Source organism: Ostrea edulis, chromosome 1 (assembly GCF_947568905.1).
Source record: "Ostrea edulis chromosome 1, xbOstEdul1.1, whole genome shotgun sequence".
NCBI lineage: Eukaryota > Metazoa > Mollusca > Bivalvia > Ostreida > Ostreidae > Ostrea > Ostrea edulis.
In genome coordinates, this window is record NC_079164.1 from 21,442,555 (window position 1) to 21,460,177 (window position 17,623).

General features: G+C 36.0%; 1 protein-coding gene across 4 annotated transcripts in view; it reads left to right on the forward strand.

The window, feature by feature from the left end:
- LOC125663663 (sodium- and chloride-dependent glycine transporter 2-like) overlaps positions 1–17,623 on the forward strand; it is a 33,981-nt gene that overhangs the window by 15,051 nt on the left and 1,307 nt on the right. For all 4 annotated transcript variants that reach the window (XM_048895968.2, XM_048895971.2, XM_048895969.2 and 1 more), the window contains exons 7-13: positions 3,472–3,606; positions 3,846–3,949; positions 4,614–4,836; positions 9,065–9,202; positions 9,475–9,577; positions 13,520–13,647; positions 16,867–17,043. In XM_048895968.2, coding sequence (XP_048751925.2) covers positions 3,472–3,606; positions 3,846–3,949; positions 4,614–4,836; positions 9,065–9,202; positions 9,475–9,577; positions 13,520–13,647; positions 16,867–17,043 — 1,008 coding nt within the window. The remainder of the gene's footprint in view (positions 1–3,471; positions 3,607–3,845; positions 3,950–4,613; positions 4,837–9,064; positions 9,203–9,474; positions 9,578–13,519; positions 13,648–16,866; positions 17,044–17,623) is intronic.

Sequence of the window (17,623 nt, forward strand, 5' to 3'; positions counted from 1 at the left end):
AAAATCAATGGGGGAAAACCCAAATGAAAATCGTATTTGATTTTCAGCGGGGGACGTTTTAAAAGCTGGCTATGAAGTAGTCGTAATTGCAAAGGAAATATAGGGAAATTTCCAATGTGCAATATAAAAGTTAGAATTAAAAACATTCAACAATAGAGTTTTAATCCAAATTAAAGAATGATTTTAAAAATACAATAAGCTTACTAATTTTAAGAAAAAAAGTATGGGTCATCAGCAATTTTTTTTTTCGGAGAGCATGTCGAAGGACGATTTTTGGCCAGTTTTCAAGGAAAATGTCATTAAAGAAGAAATGGATAAGGTTTCTACTTGTAGTTTCATACTTTTCCTTTATAATAAATAATTATATGGATTAGGAGAAAGTCCATCAATCATACATGTATATAAACACTGAGTCATTGCATAATATTCCAGGGGTGGTGTCAAAATATGTAATGTATATTGTATGAACTGTCACAAATTCAATAAATCCGATATAGAGCTCAGTATGCAGCTAAGACAACGGATTTGTTTGTAATGTGCACATTTTGTTTTCATATTCTTTAACCTTTTAAAATAAATTTTAAAAATTCAAATGTTTGAATAAAAGCATGCATATTTTGTACTGATAAGAGACCGATTCCATGGCTTATTGGACAGTTTCAAGGTAGGATCTAACATGTATTTCAAGTGTCATTCTTCATTTAGGCCTATAACATTTTTCTGATGACCACTCTCAGAAACAAAATGGAATTTTATTCCCAGAAACATTTTTATGAGCTAAACTTAAGAGTAGCATGAATTTATTTCAATATAGGAATTCTGGCATTCATTGTATACTTGTATTGAATGCAAGGTGAAGATAACGAACAGTGATCAATCTCATAACTCCTACAAGCAATACAAAATAGATAGTTGGGCAAACACGGACCCCTGGACACACCAGAGGTGGGATCAGGTGCCTAGGAGGAGTAAGCATCCCCTGTTGAATGTAAATGCATATACACTACATACATGTTTATGTAATACGTGGTACAGGTACATGTGTAACTCACGATGTGTTGATAGAGATACAACAGCAGCGTAAATCCTTGTTAAAAGTTCGTGTTTATATTTCATCCATGTAAGTCCATTAACTTGCACAGTTAATTGCACAATAAATAGTATAAATTGAAATGCCCAAAGTTATGGACTTTAGGTTTGATATTTATCAAATGCAAAGCTGTAATCTATATATCAAAGCTTCTTTGGTGCAACATGATGGCGAAATATCTCCAACTATAACTAGTTAACTCAAGCGTCTGAACACTTCAAACCCACTGAACAATATGAAAAAATCCAACCCTGGTCTAAAGTCACATGACTATAAGAGGCGCCAAACGCTCACCAAACTTTTGGCGGGAAGATACTAATTACATCAAATTGGAAATTAAATAAAATCAAAGCTGCTTGCCATTGTTTTGGCGTAAGTTTTTAGTTCTTATCAATTGCAAATTCAATTCTTTTTAATCATAAAAGTTATTTACGAAATTTTCACACTGCTACACATGTGTATTGGCAATAGCAATCTCAGACACGAGTAACTAAAGCATTATTATACCTCAGTGTATTTTTCTCTATTTCAAAAAATGTCGATAAGCCAATTACTTTCGCCAAAATAATTATATGTACCTCTGCCGTGTGATCGGTTCTATGCTAGAATCTGCGCTAGGATGATAGTCCATTCTCTCACCAGAGGGCGCGTTACGCAAGCTTCACATACACCTCTATCAACGCTTGGAATCACGTGACAATATAATCACATGATATAAACAATCATTTTCGGTTTCCTTTCCCTTTAAAAGTTCTGGCAACAGGTGATACATCAGGCTCTTTTCATAGCCCACTGGCACTTTAATAAGTACGTATATATATATATATTTATTTATTTATTATAAACCCATCAATGTATCGTTCGTTGATACTGTGGATTTCACAGCATGTGATCCGGTTTTCCGGATCACCACACTGTGGTTTTCTGATTCCGTATCAGTATCCTCTGAAACTGATGCCGTCACAATGCATAAACGCAACATTATTTGTGGAAAATGTTGACCGCGTCACAAATCTGCATTTTAAATCCACATTTATAAGATAATAAATGTAATCCAAATTATCAATAACACAGACATACCATGAAATTATGTTTTGTGTACGCAGTTTTGTTTTGTGACGCGGTCAATATTTTCCACAAATAACGTTGCGTTGTTGCATTGTGACGGCATCAGTTTCAGAGGATACTGATACGGAATCAGAAAACCACAGTGTGGTGATCCGGAAAACCGGATCACACGCTGTGAAATCCACAGTATCAACGAACGATACATTGATGGGTATATAATAAAATGAAAGAAATATTAAGTTCAGTCAGTAAATTTCGCATGTTCATATTGTGATGAAACAATTACAGTGACGTCAAAATGCAAGGAGAATGTAATTAGCGATGTGCGCGGCTTTATGCGCAGAAGCGCAAAATTTCGAATAAGCCGGTTTCGAGATACGCCTGAGTTATTTCCCTTTGGAGAACTCTCGTATATAGTGAGGCGCGAAACAATTTGTTTACACGCGGGAGTGGGACTAATTTTCAATACTGCGTAAGTGAATGTACTCAGTAAGTTTCTCATACACTGTTACATCACCCGAATTCGACTGATACGCAAACTAAATAAATTATAAGTATTTAGGGAGTAATTAAATACATAGAATTATTATCATATCACGTTATTTCGTTGGTCATAAGTACCATATCTAAGATATTACTTGCAAATATGACCTTGTTTTTATGTTTCCACTTTAGTAAAACATTTCTTTCGACAGTATTTTGTATTCCCCACATTTACATATTAAAAGAGAAGCCGCTTTTAATGCATTTCATTGTCTTCCTCGCTGACTGTAGGTCCTCTCTGTCCCACTTAGTCATTCAAAGTGCCACTAAATGCACCTCCTACATAGAAGAGTTCGTGTCTCGAAACTGGCGTATTGGGTCTGTCGTTCAATGTGATTCATTGAATGAATTTTTCGCTAGAATTGAATTTTAGTGATTTGATTATCGGGTATCAACGAATGACGATAGCAAACACTCATCATATTCTTGAATATTCATCCAAGCTAAAATAATAAGCAAAGAAACAAATCAATAAAGAAAAACAAATACTCGGTGGAAATACTAGAAAGGACAAAACTAGAGGATTAAATTGGATATAGGATCACACATACATTAGATTTGTGTACTATACGTGCTAGTAATGAAACTTACATTAGGTTTGTGTAATATACGTGCTAGAAATAAAACGTACATTAGGTTTGTGTGGTATACGTGCTAGAAATGAAACATACATTAGGTTTGTGTAATATACGTGCTAGAAATGAAACGTACATTAGGTTTGTGTAATATACGTGCTAGAAATGAAACGTACATTAGGTTTGTTTATATAGGTGGCGTTTATTACGGTGGGTGTCCTACTTGCTGTACCCATCATCCTGTTTGTTCGTGGACTGACGCTGCCTGGTGCTAATGAAATGGCCAATCTTCTCTGGAAAGCCGATGCTTCTAAACTAAAGGATATGGAGGTTGTCGAGTTCAAATAAGTAGATTCCTCTTGTCCATATATATTTCTACTTTAATATTTATTTATATTAAAGTTTAAAAGCATTCCTACACAATTTCGGAACGCTTTGATCGCATAAATTAAAGTAAATGAACTAATATTTCTACATGTACGTGATTCAGTCCCAACACTCCTGGTACGTTACTTCCATTGCGCGCAGGTTAGGTATAATTTCAAAGTATCAATTGTTCTTTTTTTCAGACATGGTCAGATGCTTTTACATCAAGTCTGTATGGACATGGTATTATAACAGGATTTTACATCACAATTGGTAGTTTCAATCATTTTCACAATGATTGCTTCAGGTAGGTCATTCACCAAAACAAATCTTTCTCATGATATATCAGAATTTTATCACGTATAAACGATAGTTTACTTTGAAGTCCCGGGTTTGATTCCTGTCGTCCGCGGCAAACCTAATACATTGAACAATAGAACTGGGGATCCCTTTCTTGAGTTTACAATTTTATCGTATATACCTAACGAAAGTTGTTTGAATGTGATTGTCGTCAAAGAAATGGGACCAGGTTGCCATACAATCTGTACATTTAGGAATTCTCGGATCTTTATATCAAATCATGAACGTGACCTTCACGGGAACAACTTACTGTGGAGTGATTATTCCTTCGCTATGCACCCGGAATTAGATCTGCAAGTATTAAAAGTTCTTCGGATGAGACCTTTTAAGACCGAAGTATGTTTGTAAACTTTTCTCGAGTACCAAGATATTAGGTGCCGAGCGACGCGAGGGATCAAATCGAGTGGTGTGAAAAAGTTTAGCAACACATTACATATCACACGAGAACTTCAACTCTTTGTGGTTTCTGTTAAACTTTTCGCGACCCTTCTGTGTTTTTATCCTTTTCATCCTTTCCCCTTTTTCAGGTTTACATAATGAAATACATTCATGTATTCATATTCATGTCGTGTGATAAAGCGCAAATTCAAAGACTGAATTATTATATTTAGAGATAGCCTTATCATCGTCGTGAGTAGAATTGTTTGGGGAATATTCGGAACACATGCTATGTTTTGTATCATTGGATTTGTCATGAGACAGACCAATACAGAAACAATAGATCCTGCTCAATGGCTGTTCAACCGTGAGGCAATGTTGTCGCTTCTTCCCGAAGGCAAAATCTGGATTGGAATGGTTTTTTTTTACTTCATCAGTGCATTTATCCAATATGGGGTAGGTATATTTTAATTATAATACCATGCATATGCTTAATTTCGCTACAGGTAGCTTCTTAATTTTGTTGTGAGACCCATGGGGATCAGGGTTAGATGAGGTTCTCAGTACCCTTTGTTTGTCGTAAGAGGCGACTAAATGGGACGGTCCTTCGGATGAGAATACAAAAAACGAGGTCCCATGTCACATCTGATATGACACGATAAACACCCCCCCCCCCCCCCCCGCCCTGCTTACAGGCCGTAAGCGCTGAACATAGGCCTAAATTTGCAGGCCTTCACTGGCAATGATGACATGACCGTGAGTGAAAAATTCTTGAGCGGGACGTTAAACAATATGCAATCCAATAATCAAATTTTGTTGTGCAAAATACCAATAATATTCAGGTTGACTATAAGCCGTTAAATATATGAGTTTAAAAATAATTCAGGATGCAATATATGACAAGGAAGAGAGTGAATATTTGATAAGGGCTGTGACAATTGGCTACTGGAATGACCCATCTTTGTGTAAATATTTCTATTGCAACACCCAGCAACACAAGATTTTCAAAGGAAACTTGGAAGTTGATGGCATTTTCCATCAGAATAGAAAATATATAAGTAGCTAATTTCCCAACGCATGATCTCACAATTTATGGCACATTGAGATGTAAAAAGCCCCAAATTGTCCAGCTACATAAGAATTTAAAATAAGAATATGAAATTGAAAGTTTTTTATCATCAAAATGTGTTGTAACTGATTAACAAAGGCATGCTACAGTGTATCTGATGTGTTTTGGGATATTTTGGAATGAAAATTATTCCTCATTCTTTAAACACCGAAACATAAATGACTTATGTCTAAAATATCTAGCTTCTCAATATTTATTTTCAAAAGTTACAGGTTAAAAGTATTTTCAATAAAAATATATAAGTCGCTGATTATCAGTGCAGACTAGAATTTTAGACAACAAAGACAGTTGCTTCTTCAATAAAAGTGGAAAACGGAAATATTCATAACTAGTGATCAGTCATCAAAAAATTACTTTGTTAAGCATCACTCTGATTCCACGCACAAGTACCCTGAAGCTGAAATAAAAAATATGCTAAAGTTCCTCATTGACAATATCTTGGAATTCCCATGGGTACGAATTGTGCTCCTTTGTTAGCTTACCTGTTTTTATATTCATATGAAGCAGAATTTATTCAAAAACTTCTACGTGAGAAGAAAAAATCTCTTGCTTTGGTCTTCAATTCGACATTTAGATATATCGACGACGTTTCATCTATTAACAATAAAAACTTTCATTCATATGTCAATTCGATATGTCCCTGTGAGCTTTAAGTAAAAGACATCACAGAGTCATCCACTTTTGCTTCATGCTTAGATATTTTATTGAAAGTAGACATTAACGGCAAACTGACAACTCAACTTTATGACAAACGGGATGATTTCAACTTCTCCATGGTCAACTTCCCATATATTTTTGTAGCAATATTCCATTGTCACCTGCATATGGTGTTTATATCTCTCACCCGAATCGATACGCAAGAGCTTGTTCTCCGTATGCTCAGTTTTTAAATCGAGGCAAGCTACTGACAAACAAGTTGATGCTACAGGGGTTTCAACAGTCTCGATTGAAGTCAGCATTTCGCAAATTCCATGGTCGTTATAACGATCTAGTTTGTCAATACAACCTTTCATTGGGTCAAATGCTGTCTGACGTGTTTCATACCGATTGTTAGGCCATTCTTGGCACACTGATGTTGACAATGGATGACAACTCCGTTTACCTTATCAGGATATAGGGCTAACGGCGGGTGTGACCGGTCGACAGGGGATGCTTACTCCTCCTAGGTACCTGATCCCACCACTGGTGTGTCCAGGTGTCCGTGTTTGCCCAACTATCTATTTTGTATTGCTAATAGGAGTTATGAGATTGATCACTGTTCGTTATCTTCACCTTTCATGTTCGATGAATCTTAATTCATATTCCAATAAATCTTGATTTATATTCGATAATCGTTTTATTTATATGCGAAAATCTTTATTCAACATTCAGCTACAGGTGTACACTGTATTATCCATGGATATTTTATAAGTTTAGGATTTTCTTCATTAAGACATGTAAATGCTTGATTATCTACCTGCAGATCTGTAGCATTTTAGAAATTGTTTTTAACAGAGCAAAGAGTTACAGATTCACCCCTCACACAAACCTTCGATTTAAGGCGCAAAACAATAAGTGCACAGTTGAGATCTCTTGCATCGCTGTCTCAAAAATGTAATAATTTTCTTACCACACATGTTTCCAAACATACTTTCAAACATTCATATTAAATATAGTGGTATAAGTTCTTAAGCGTGCACAGATTTTATTTGGCCTTAAATATATCCAGATATAAAATTCACTCTTCTTCGTGAAAGTTGAAGATAAGAAACAGTGATCAATCTCATAACTCCTGTAAGCAATACAAAATAGAGAGTTGGGCAAACACAGACCCCTGGATATACCAGAAGTGGGATCAGGTGCCTAGGAGGAGTAAGCATGCCCTGTTGACAGGTCACCCACCGTGAACCCTATATCTTGAATGTCTTGTAACGGAGGTTCGATGTGTTTGATGCTGTGGGTCTTGTTTGGTTGCTGGTCGTGATTGGTCCTCCAGAGTTTTGACAAGGATAGCTGTGTAGTTGGTAATCTCATTGCTCAACACATTTATTCTGTTGGCAATTCCATCTAAGGCGGTGGTGATGATGGCAAAATCTTCTTTATACATTGAACATTCCCACGTCTACTCCCGTTGTGTCCTGTGATTCTAGTAAGAAATAAAATCTAGTTGGGAAATAAAATCTTAACCTTGTATCCGTGGTATTCTGGCATGGCAAGTAATCCTATGTCACAAGATTCCAGCCATTTTATCCTTAAGAGGACAGTTGGCTTATAAAAAAGTTGAACTGTGTTACATAATAGCCAGGGAAGTATCTACGTCGAGAGGGCTAAAGAAAGGATAAAATCTACATATCAGCAGTCTACGAGCCAATATCAACCAAGATAAATATGTGCATGTGATGCGTTAAACAGTATATTAATTATTAATAACTGTTTATTCAACCGTAATATTTTTTAAAACATTTTCTGGAGTGACTGTTAAGTACAATGCTCTATATGTTGATATCTTCGGGAATCAAGCACTCGGTTTTTTTGTGTGTTTTCTTTTTAAATTTCAATATCATTTTCTTTATTTATTATTATATTTTGCAAATCCTTTATGAATAAATAAAACTTGTGTGTCAAATAGTTTAGTATAAATAAAAAAAAATGCACTACTGATTGCTATTGTTTTACTAAGTACATTTTATCAATACATGTTGATTTTGAATTCATTCGGGAATGAAAATATTGAAAGTATAATTTTGTTAATGTTATGTGTCCATTCAAAGTCTTTATGATCCTGGCCTATTCTGCAGTCAGTTGTCCAAATAATCAAGTTGCAGCAACAAAATTCTATCACTTTGCAATGTTCTTTGTCCACTAAGAGTCCTTGATGATCCGGATAATTTTGCATGCAGTCGGCTGTAGTCCAAACAATCGAAACGCAATAATGCATATTGCACAAAAGCTGGCCCTGTATCAGGTGATAGTAAGGATGGCTGGACTTGAGGGAGAAAATACTCTTCCTGTATTCTAAATGTAACAAAATGTTTTATATATATAATGTCCAGTGAAGACTATAAAAAGAGAATCCACAATAAACAGGCGTTAATTATACAGAGGATACACATTCTACAAATTCTCTACCACATTATTGGAAGTAGTAATCAATGAAATAACTCTCTCCAGCGTTTGCCTCCTGATATCTTTAGAGAAGAAGTGCCCCCTCTACCCCTCCCGCCCTGTAATTTCTTGCTAAATAAATACAAACTTAATCAAGTCATAGATAATCAAGTTATCTTATGTAGGAGAAGTTTGCAGAATGCACTCCGGACAAACCACCGACGTTATCGATTTTGTCTAGTGTCATTGCTAACTAGCTATCCCTGATAGTCCAAATAACCTTCCGGGGTCAAAGCAGTGCACTTCCCAAATTGACTCAGTGCTCCTTTTCAATGACCTTTGACTCACGCGTTATACAACTAAAAAATCATAAATGTACATTAATTACAAATATTTAGGATGAATATATTGTACAAAATTTACTGTATGTGCCTAGGTATCGCTAGCAGTACGGTGTATTTCTGTTTTCAGGCAACTGCTGTCCTCACGATCATTACTGCCTTGACGGATTGCTTTCCTACAATATTCAAGAACCGGAAGCGGAGACTGTTCCTTTTGGTCATCTTGTGTGTCACTATTTGGTTGTTGAGTCTACCTATGGCTACACCAGTAAGGATTACCAAAAGTCACAATTACTAGTATAACTATAAGCTGTCAATCAATATTCCAAAATTCTTTGGAATTTTAGTAGGTTTTTTTTCTTTCTCGACAGTATAAAAGCAAGTATAGAATTATTTAAACTGGAAAGCACATTCGATTAATTTTCTTATGAAAATACACACTTTCCGCAGAATATATTGTTTTTGAGGGAACATGTTTTTAAAGGAAATGAGAGCTTCTTTTGTGTTCATTTTAATAATGACTGTTTTCTCCATTTTAAGGAAGGATTACATCTCGCGTACTATCTGTTTAACTCGGTAGATCGATATCATCTCCTAACACTTGTTGGTTTTTGTCTCTTGCCTGTCATCGGATTCTTCTACGGTTAGTTATTGTTTCAAATCTGAACGAAATATGCCTGTGTTTTGTTCATAACTGAACGGCAAACTTCAAGATGTTAAAGTAAGACAACTGTACCGTAGATAATGAAAACAAAACTTAGAAAAACATTATTTAACTTACTGTAGCAATTACGATTCTGTGATTGCATACAGGGATAGTATAACTTCACTTGTAAATCACAATTTGATTGGATCACTTTATCAACATTCAATATATTGTAAAAAGCAGGTTGTCGTTTTAAAAGTCGTGCCATATACGAGGGCTTTTCGATCTGTAATGTGTATTGTACCACAGTGCGATAACGCTTTGCACGATTTAGTGGATGATGATACTCTTGAATAGCTCTATTCAATACCTTTCCAAAGGTATAAACACGAGCCGTCAGTTCCACAGAGTTTTAAACTTATAGTCATTTCAATAGAGCCAGTCGTTGACCACTGTTGTAAAAATGGTTAGGAAACGGGTTGAGAATATTGAAGAAATTAGAGCTTATATAAAAGTTCGCACAAAACTCGGTCATTCGGTAATGCAGATTTTTAGTAAAGTAGGAGAAGTTTATGGGTCTGATAAGGTATCTTATGAGACAGTTCGTAGGTGGAGAAAGAAATTTCTAACTGGCACAGAGTCCATCAAAGATGCAGCAAAATCTGACCGACCTGTGACTGTAACAGGCAAGGTAAATGTCTCAAAAGTCAGGGAAATTGTACTGGCCAAGTAGGAAATGAAGTAGGAAACAACTTGTAAATGCGTTTACGACGATTTACTACAAAAAATACAAAGAAAATATACGATAAATACAAGATATTTCAGATTAAATCACACATGATAACACATCCTAGCAAATCAATTATAATGTATTACATGTACTAGAAAATAACAGACACTGCAGTATGGATAAGAAAAATTGCCGACATAATGTAAACAAAAGAGGCATAATTCTAGATTATCACAGATCAAGAATGGAAAACATGGTGAAAATGGAGTTATCTTCCGTACATGATAAATGTGCACGTATCAGAGATATCACATACATGTCAATAATATTACCTGACTTCCTAATTGCATTATAAGTAATGAACTTGAATATAAATACACAAATACTAAAAGCAATTACTTTATACTGAAATTACTAAGTATGCAAAATTTACCGAGATACATAAATGCACAGTTTATACCTAAATAAAAACAATAATACACTCACCAATTCAGAAGTTTCCTCCAGTGAACATAATTATCAGTACAAAGCTGACTGGTAAGTTAACTAGTAAAATTTGACTGGAAAACTGGTAATGCAGGTATGGCACTTGCCGTGTCCTGCCATAATCGAATCACGGGCTCAACACATAAAAAATATTGTGCCACAAAAATGATGACATCACATCACAACTCCAGAGAGAGCACTAATTAACGAAATGGCCGTAACAGAAATAATTGAAAGTTATGGCAGATACACGATTCGTGGTATTGCCAAAACTGTTGGCATATCACTATCGCGGGTGCATTTCATTTTGAAGCGTATTTTGAAAGTACGAAATATTTCTGCCAGATGGATACCGCATATATTGACAGATGACCGAAAACGGGTACGAGTACAAACTGCTAAGCAATTGCTCAAAATGTTTCCCAAATTCAATAAAAGACAATTTGCAAACATTGTTACTGGTGACGAAACATGGGTTCACTATTTCGAACCAGTAAGAAAAATTGGAAACAAAATATGGCTAACCAAACACGGTAGATGGCCTGAACTTGCCAAAAGAACCATAAGCACAAAGAAGGTTCTTTATTGCATATTCTTCTCATGTGATGGTATAGCCGTACAAATTTCGGTACCGAAGGGCAAAAATGTTACAGGTTGGTATTACCCAGATGTTATTCTAAAAAAAAGCTCAAGAAATATCATCATAAACGACGCCCTGTGTCAGGATTTATGCATGTTCGTTTACTTCATGATAATGCTCCATCACATACATCTGAGCTTGTGAAGCAATTTTTGAAGTCGGAGAAGGTTACCGTCTTGCCACACCCACCATACTCTCCAGATCTAGCCCCATGCGACTTTTTCCTTCTTCCAAAACTTATATAGTTCTTATCTGGTCGTCGTTGCAAGTCCCGACAAGCCATCTGTCAGTGCCTCAGAGGTCTAGAAATGGATTCAGAGATTGAAATTATGTATTTCATACCGCAGAGAATACTTTGAAGGAATGTAATGTTCATTTCACTATTTGAGTCGAATGCTTTTGAGATGTCGTACAATACACATTACATATCTAACAGCCCTCGTATGACGTTCTAGGAATTATGTCACATTATGTTTGGCCCTGTTGTACGATGATAATGCTCCGAGTCAATCGGTTATCCTCCGATGATTCCGTCACGCTTCGCACACATAATGTATGATGTACAAACCATGCGAGGAGACCGAGTGACTCCAAGATATATAAAACCTTTGTTTTCTTTAATTCATAAAATTATATTAGAGACTAATCAAAATATAAGGAATCAAATAAATGTAATATTTAGTTCACCTGAGCTTTTCTGATCGCCGTTGTCCGTCTGTCTGTAAACCTTTCACATTTTCGACTTCTCCAGAATCACTCGGCCAATTTCAACCAAACTTGGTAAAAAGCATTCTTGGGTGAGGAACTTTTACGTTTGTTCAAATGAAGGGTCATGCTATATTCAAGGGGGAGCTAATCACAAAAATGGGGTGGGTGGGTTCAGGGGGTGGGGGGGTGGGATGGATTGGCCCATTTAAAAATCTTCAGAAACCCCACCCATTTAAAAATCTTCAGACACTAAAGAACGGTGGACCCATTTAAAAATATTCAGACACTCAAGAACCACTGGGCCAGAAGAGCTGAAATTTACATGAAAGCTTTCAGACATCGTGCAGATTCAAGTTTGTTAAAATCATAACCCATGGGGTAGGTTGGGGCCACAATAGGGGATCAAAGTTTTACATAGAAATATATAGGGGAAATCTTTAGAAATCATATGAACCACCAGACAAGAAAATTACAAATTTACATAAAAGCTTCCTGACATAGTGAACATTCAAGTTTGTTAAAATAATGGCGCCCAGGGTTAGGATGGTGCCACAATAGGGGATCAAAATTTTAACATACAAATATAAACGGGAAATCTTTCAAAATATTCTTCTGATGAACCAGTGGGCCAGAAAAGTTTACATTTACATGAAAGCTTTCTGAGATAGTGCAGATGCAAGTTTGTTAAAATCGTGGTCTCTGGGAGTAGGATGGGCCACAATAGGGGATCAAAATTTTGCATACAAACATATAGGGAAAATCATTAAAATCTTCAGAATCTTCACTGGGTCAGAAAAGTTTACATTTACATGAAAGCTTCCTTGCATAGTACAATAGGGGATCAAAGTTTTACCTACAAATATATAGAGAAAATCTTTAAAAATCTTTTCAAAAACCACTGGGCCAGAAAAGTTTACAGGAAAGCTTCCTGTCATAGTGCAGATTCAAGTTTGTTAAAAATCATGGCCCCGGGGGGTAGGGTAGGGATATAATAGGGATCAAAGTTTTACATGTGAATTTATACATGGAGAATTTTTAAATATAGGCCAAGGTGACTCAGGTGAGCGATGTGGCCCATGGGCCTCTGGTTACTCATTTTACACGATATAAAGTAATTTGGGACAGTTTACGCTGCTTGATAATGCATAAGCTGACCCATCTCACTGTATATGTATAAGATAAAAAGAAGCTTACTACACATTGACTTTCACATACCAGCTAGATAAAATTAGTTCATCGCTGATATACCGTAACGTCAAAAATGAATGTCCACTCAATATTTGGTGCTTGGTAACAGACATATTTGATCAAAAAAGTTAAACGTATTGGTATCAGCAAAGTTTAGATTTAACATTTTCAACATAAATTTGACTAGGTGTGTTCCGGTTCTGCGAGGACGTAGGGACGATGACCAAGAATCGTGTGTGCTGTTGTCTGCCGTGGACGCTGATCAAGTATCCGTTTATTTTCCTCTGGACGTTTGGTACATTTTATACCCTACTGGTGAGAAAAGCTCTAGGCATCTTTGCAATAGTGAGATAGTTTCTTGACTAAACTGGTTAAACAAAGGTATTTGATTCTTAGAACTTGTCAGTTTATTCGTATATGAAAGACAGTTTTTTCATTGATCAGTCTTGGTTAAGGCAAATATTCTCTTTCACAAAGCTTGGTGTGTGCGGTCATATACATGTACTGCTATAACTTTACTTCACTGAATCTTTTCTCTTATATTTCTTCAGAAATCGACATTGCTTTCATCTGCGACAATGAATGCATGTTTGTTGCAAACTACATGTAGTTCGATCCGTTTTATTCATTACCAAATATGGAGCTTACGCGGGTTATGATTTTTTTCCTGAAATGCTAGCTACCTTCATCATCCGATGAAACAACAAAGAATATATAAGACTCTAATATAGGTAGCAGGTAATTCCACCCGAGGGTTGCAAAAATGCGTTAAAACCCGAGGCTTTTACTGCTTTTTTGCAACCCCGAGGGTGGAATTACATTAATATTTCATGGCTACACATAAGAGAGTATTTTTCTCTAATATTTCTAATTAACCCCCCCCCCCCCTTTCAAAGAAGAGGGGAATATTGCTTTGCACCAGTCGGTCGGTAGACCACATGTTGTCCGCTCAATATCTTGAGAACCATTCACTTGATCATAATGATATTTCATACGTGGGTTGGTTATGAGTAGAAGAGGACCCCTATCGGTTTTCAGTTCAAAGGTCAATCCACTCTAGACTTACGAAGACACTGTCCGTTTAATATATTGAGAACCCTTTGCTTGACAGACTTCAAACTTGGTACACTTGTACAACATGAGAAGTACATGACCCCTATTGATTTTGTGGTCAAGGGTCAAACAGGACATAGGGATATACTGTCCTCTCAATATCTAGAGAACCCTTTGCTTGACACACATCAAACTTGGTACACTGGTACAAGATGACCCCTATTGATTTTGAGGTCAAATGGTCAAGGGTCAAACTGGACATAGGAATATACTGTCCGCTCAATATCTTAAGAACCTTTTGCTTGACGGACATTAAACTTGGTATACTGGTACATCTGCAGGAAAAGATAAGCCCCTATTGATTTTAGGTCATATGGTCAAGGGTCAAACTGGACATAGGAATAGACTGTCCGCTCAATATCTTGAGAACCCTTTGCGTGACAGACATCAGACTTAGTTGACTGGTGCATCTTAAGGAGTAGATGACCCCTATTGATTTTGAAGTCAACTGGTCAAAGGTTAAACTGGACATAATAATATATTGTCTCCTATATTTTAAGAATCAGTTGCTTGATTAACACCAAACTTGGTACACTGGTACGTCATAAGGAGTAGATGACCCCTATTGATTTTTAAGGTCACATGGTCAATCCACTCTGGACATAGGAAGATATTGTCGTCTCAATATTTTGATATGGTTTGGCACTACTATCAATTAAATGATGCATGTGTATAACCTTTTTCAAGTTTGCACCATGTGGACATACAAGTCATGTTTTACAATCATTTCTTGTTAATTTTCGTTTTCCTTGTGCCCAGAGACGACATATTGAGAATTTTCAAATTAATTAAATCTTCGCTATACATTGAAAATGACTCCAGAGAGTAAATAGTATTAGAGTTATTCCTCTTTGAATAAAGACTTAGGGCTTTCATGGCTACTTGTAATTGTGCTGATTTTTTATTATATAATTTTAAAAGCATTTAGTTTTAAAACTTTATAGTATATAGAAAACTGACACGAGAAACGGTTGAAAAAACTTAATGATTTTCATCAGGTATAAAAGGCATTCCCCCAGAGTGATAATAATATTTAACAATGGGAAACACTACTTGACAACGAGTGATATCATAAAAATTATCAAATTGATGTGCGTACGATCGCCTTAGATTTTACAAAACGTTTGAAATAGATGCGGTATGCACTTGCGTTACCATGACATTTTGAATGAAATCGATTGATTGATAGGAAAAAAGGGTGACCGACAATTTGCAACTGACAGTGATATTGGTACTTACATGTACCGTGTAACTATCGCAGAAAAGTAAACGTTTTGAAGGTGTTAATTTTGAATTTGAACCATGTTGGAATTTTCCTGTTACTTATTTACGAATAACTCTGTCTACATAGAAATTCAGTTGACTTTTGTGCTTTGTTACATACATGTATATAATATCTAATAAATGTATGACATTCAGTATAATAAAACAAATAGTACATGTACAAGAAGACATTCAGTATAATAAAACAAATAGTACATGTAGAAGAAGACATTCAGTATAATAAAACAATAGTACATGTAGAAAAAGACAGTCATTCAGTATAATAAAACAATAGTACATGTAGAAAAAGACATTCAGTATAATAAAACAAATAGTACATGTAGAAAAAGACATTCAGTATAATAAAACAATAGTACATGTAGAAAAGAACCTTGATACAGCTCAGTCTGTCTACCTATGTTTTATATGTATTTATATGTACCTACACATACCTAATCATCTATATCTTTTATTATCTATCCATCTACATACATGTACGCTTACCTATATGTACGTATCTACTTACTTACATGTACCTGCCGTCCAGCCTGCACATTTACCTACCTATCTACCAGCCTGCCTGCACATTTACCTACCTATCTACCAGCCTGCCTGCACATTTACCTACCTATCTACCAGCCTGCCTGTACATTTACCTACCTATCTACCAGCCTGCCTGTACATTTACCTACTTATTTACCAGCCTGTCTGTGCATTTACCTACCTATCTACCAGCCAGCCTGTACATTTACCTACCTATCTACCAGCCTACCTGCACATTTACCTACCTATCTACCAGCCTACCTGCACACTTACCTACCTATCTACCAGCCTGCCTGCACACTTACCTACCTATCTACCAGCCTACCTGCACATTTACCTACTTATCTACCAGCCTACCTGCACACTTACCTGTACCAGCCTGTCTATCATCCTGCACACTTACTTTCTCTATTTACTTACCTATCTGTCAGCCTGTCTGCATTCTTCTTTACCTACATTGTACCTACCTACCTCTAAATCTACCTATCTACATGCTCCCAACTACTTAACCTGCCTATCTACATGTATCTACCGACTTAAATATGCATCTACACTGTACCTACATGTATCCGAATCCATCGCAATATCTCATTTTCTTCTCTGTTTTCTATATAGGCATCTTTCGTCCTGAAGTTCCTGAGTGGATCGTCCTCGGACAGTACTTATGAGAGGGGACACTGGACTGTCCACCTATCAAATTTTATCAATGCCCTTATAATCGCACCGATTCCATTGTGTGCATTCGGAGTTCTTCTGTACTATTTGGTCAAAACACCTGGAGAAATTGGCACGGTAAATGATCCAAAGTTTTTATCAATGTCAAAAGTCAAACACTTGATTCGCACATAAGTAAGTTTCTGGAGCTGGGATGCAAAGTGTTACTTTCACCAATAAATTTCAAATTAATTTATTTCTTATTTGGTGTATGGTTTTGAGTAGTCTACATCTTCTAGTTTATAGAAATACCAAGTAAAAGATAATCCATGGCACGGATTTAATTTGAAATGAGTTTGAATGTAGATGACTAACAAAATTATGGAAGTAACATGGTGTCTGAATGAAAATACATACTGCAGTAAGAACTGTAATTTTAGTGTAAATCTGTAATTCAACTCTTAAGATATCTTCTGAAGAGGTGATTAAAAACCTTTTTTTCAAAATTTATTATTACAGACCTTGCAGTCAGATTGAAGAATTTAAGACGCCGTTACTTCCATAATTTTCGGCTTTGATTTATTCCATAAAATTATGACAGACATCATTAGAGAAACAGTCACAATCTTTTCCTTCATAAGAAGACATCTTTACTGCTATGACTCTGTTACTTTGAGTTAGCAGTACGATTCTTAGGATATATTCATAGCAAAACTAT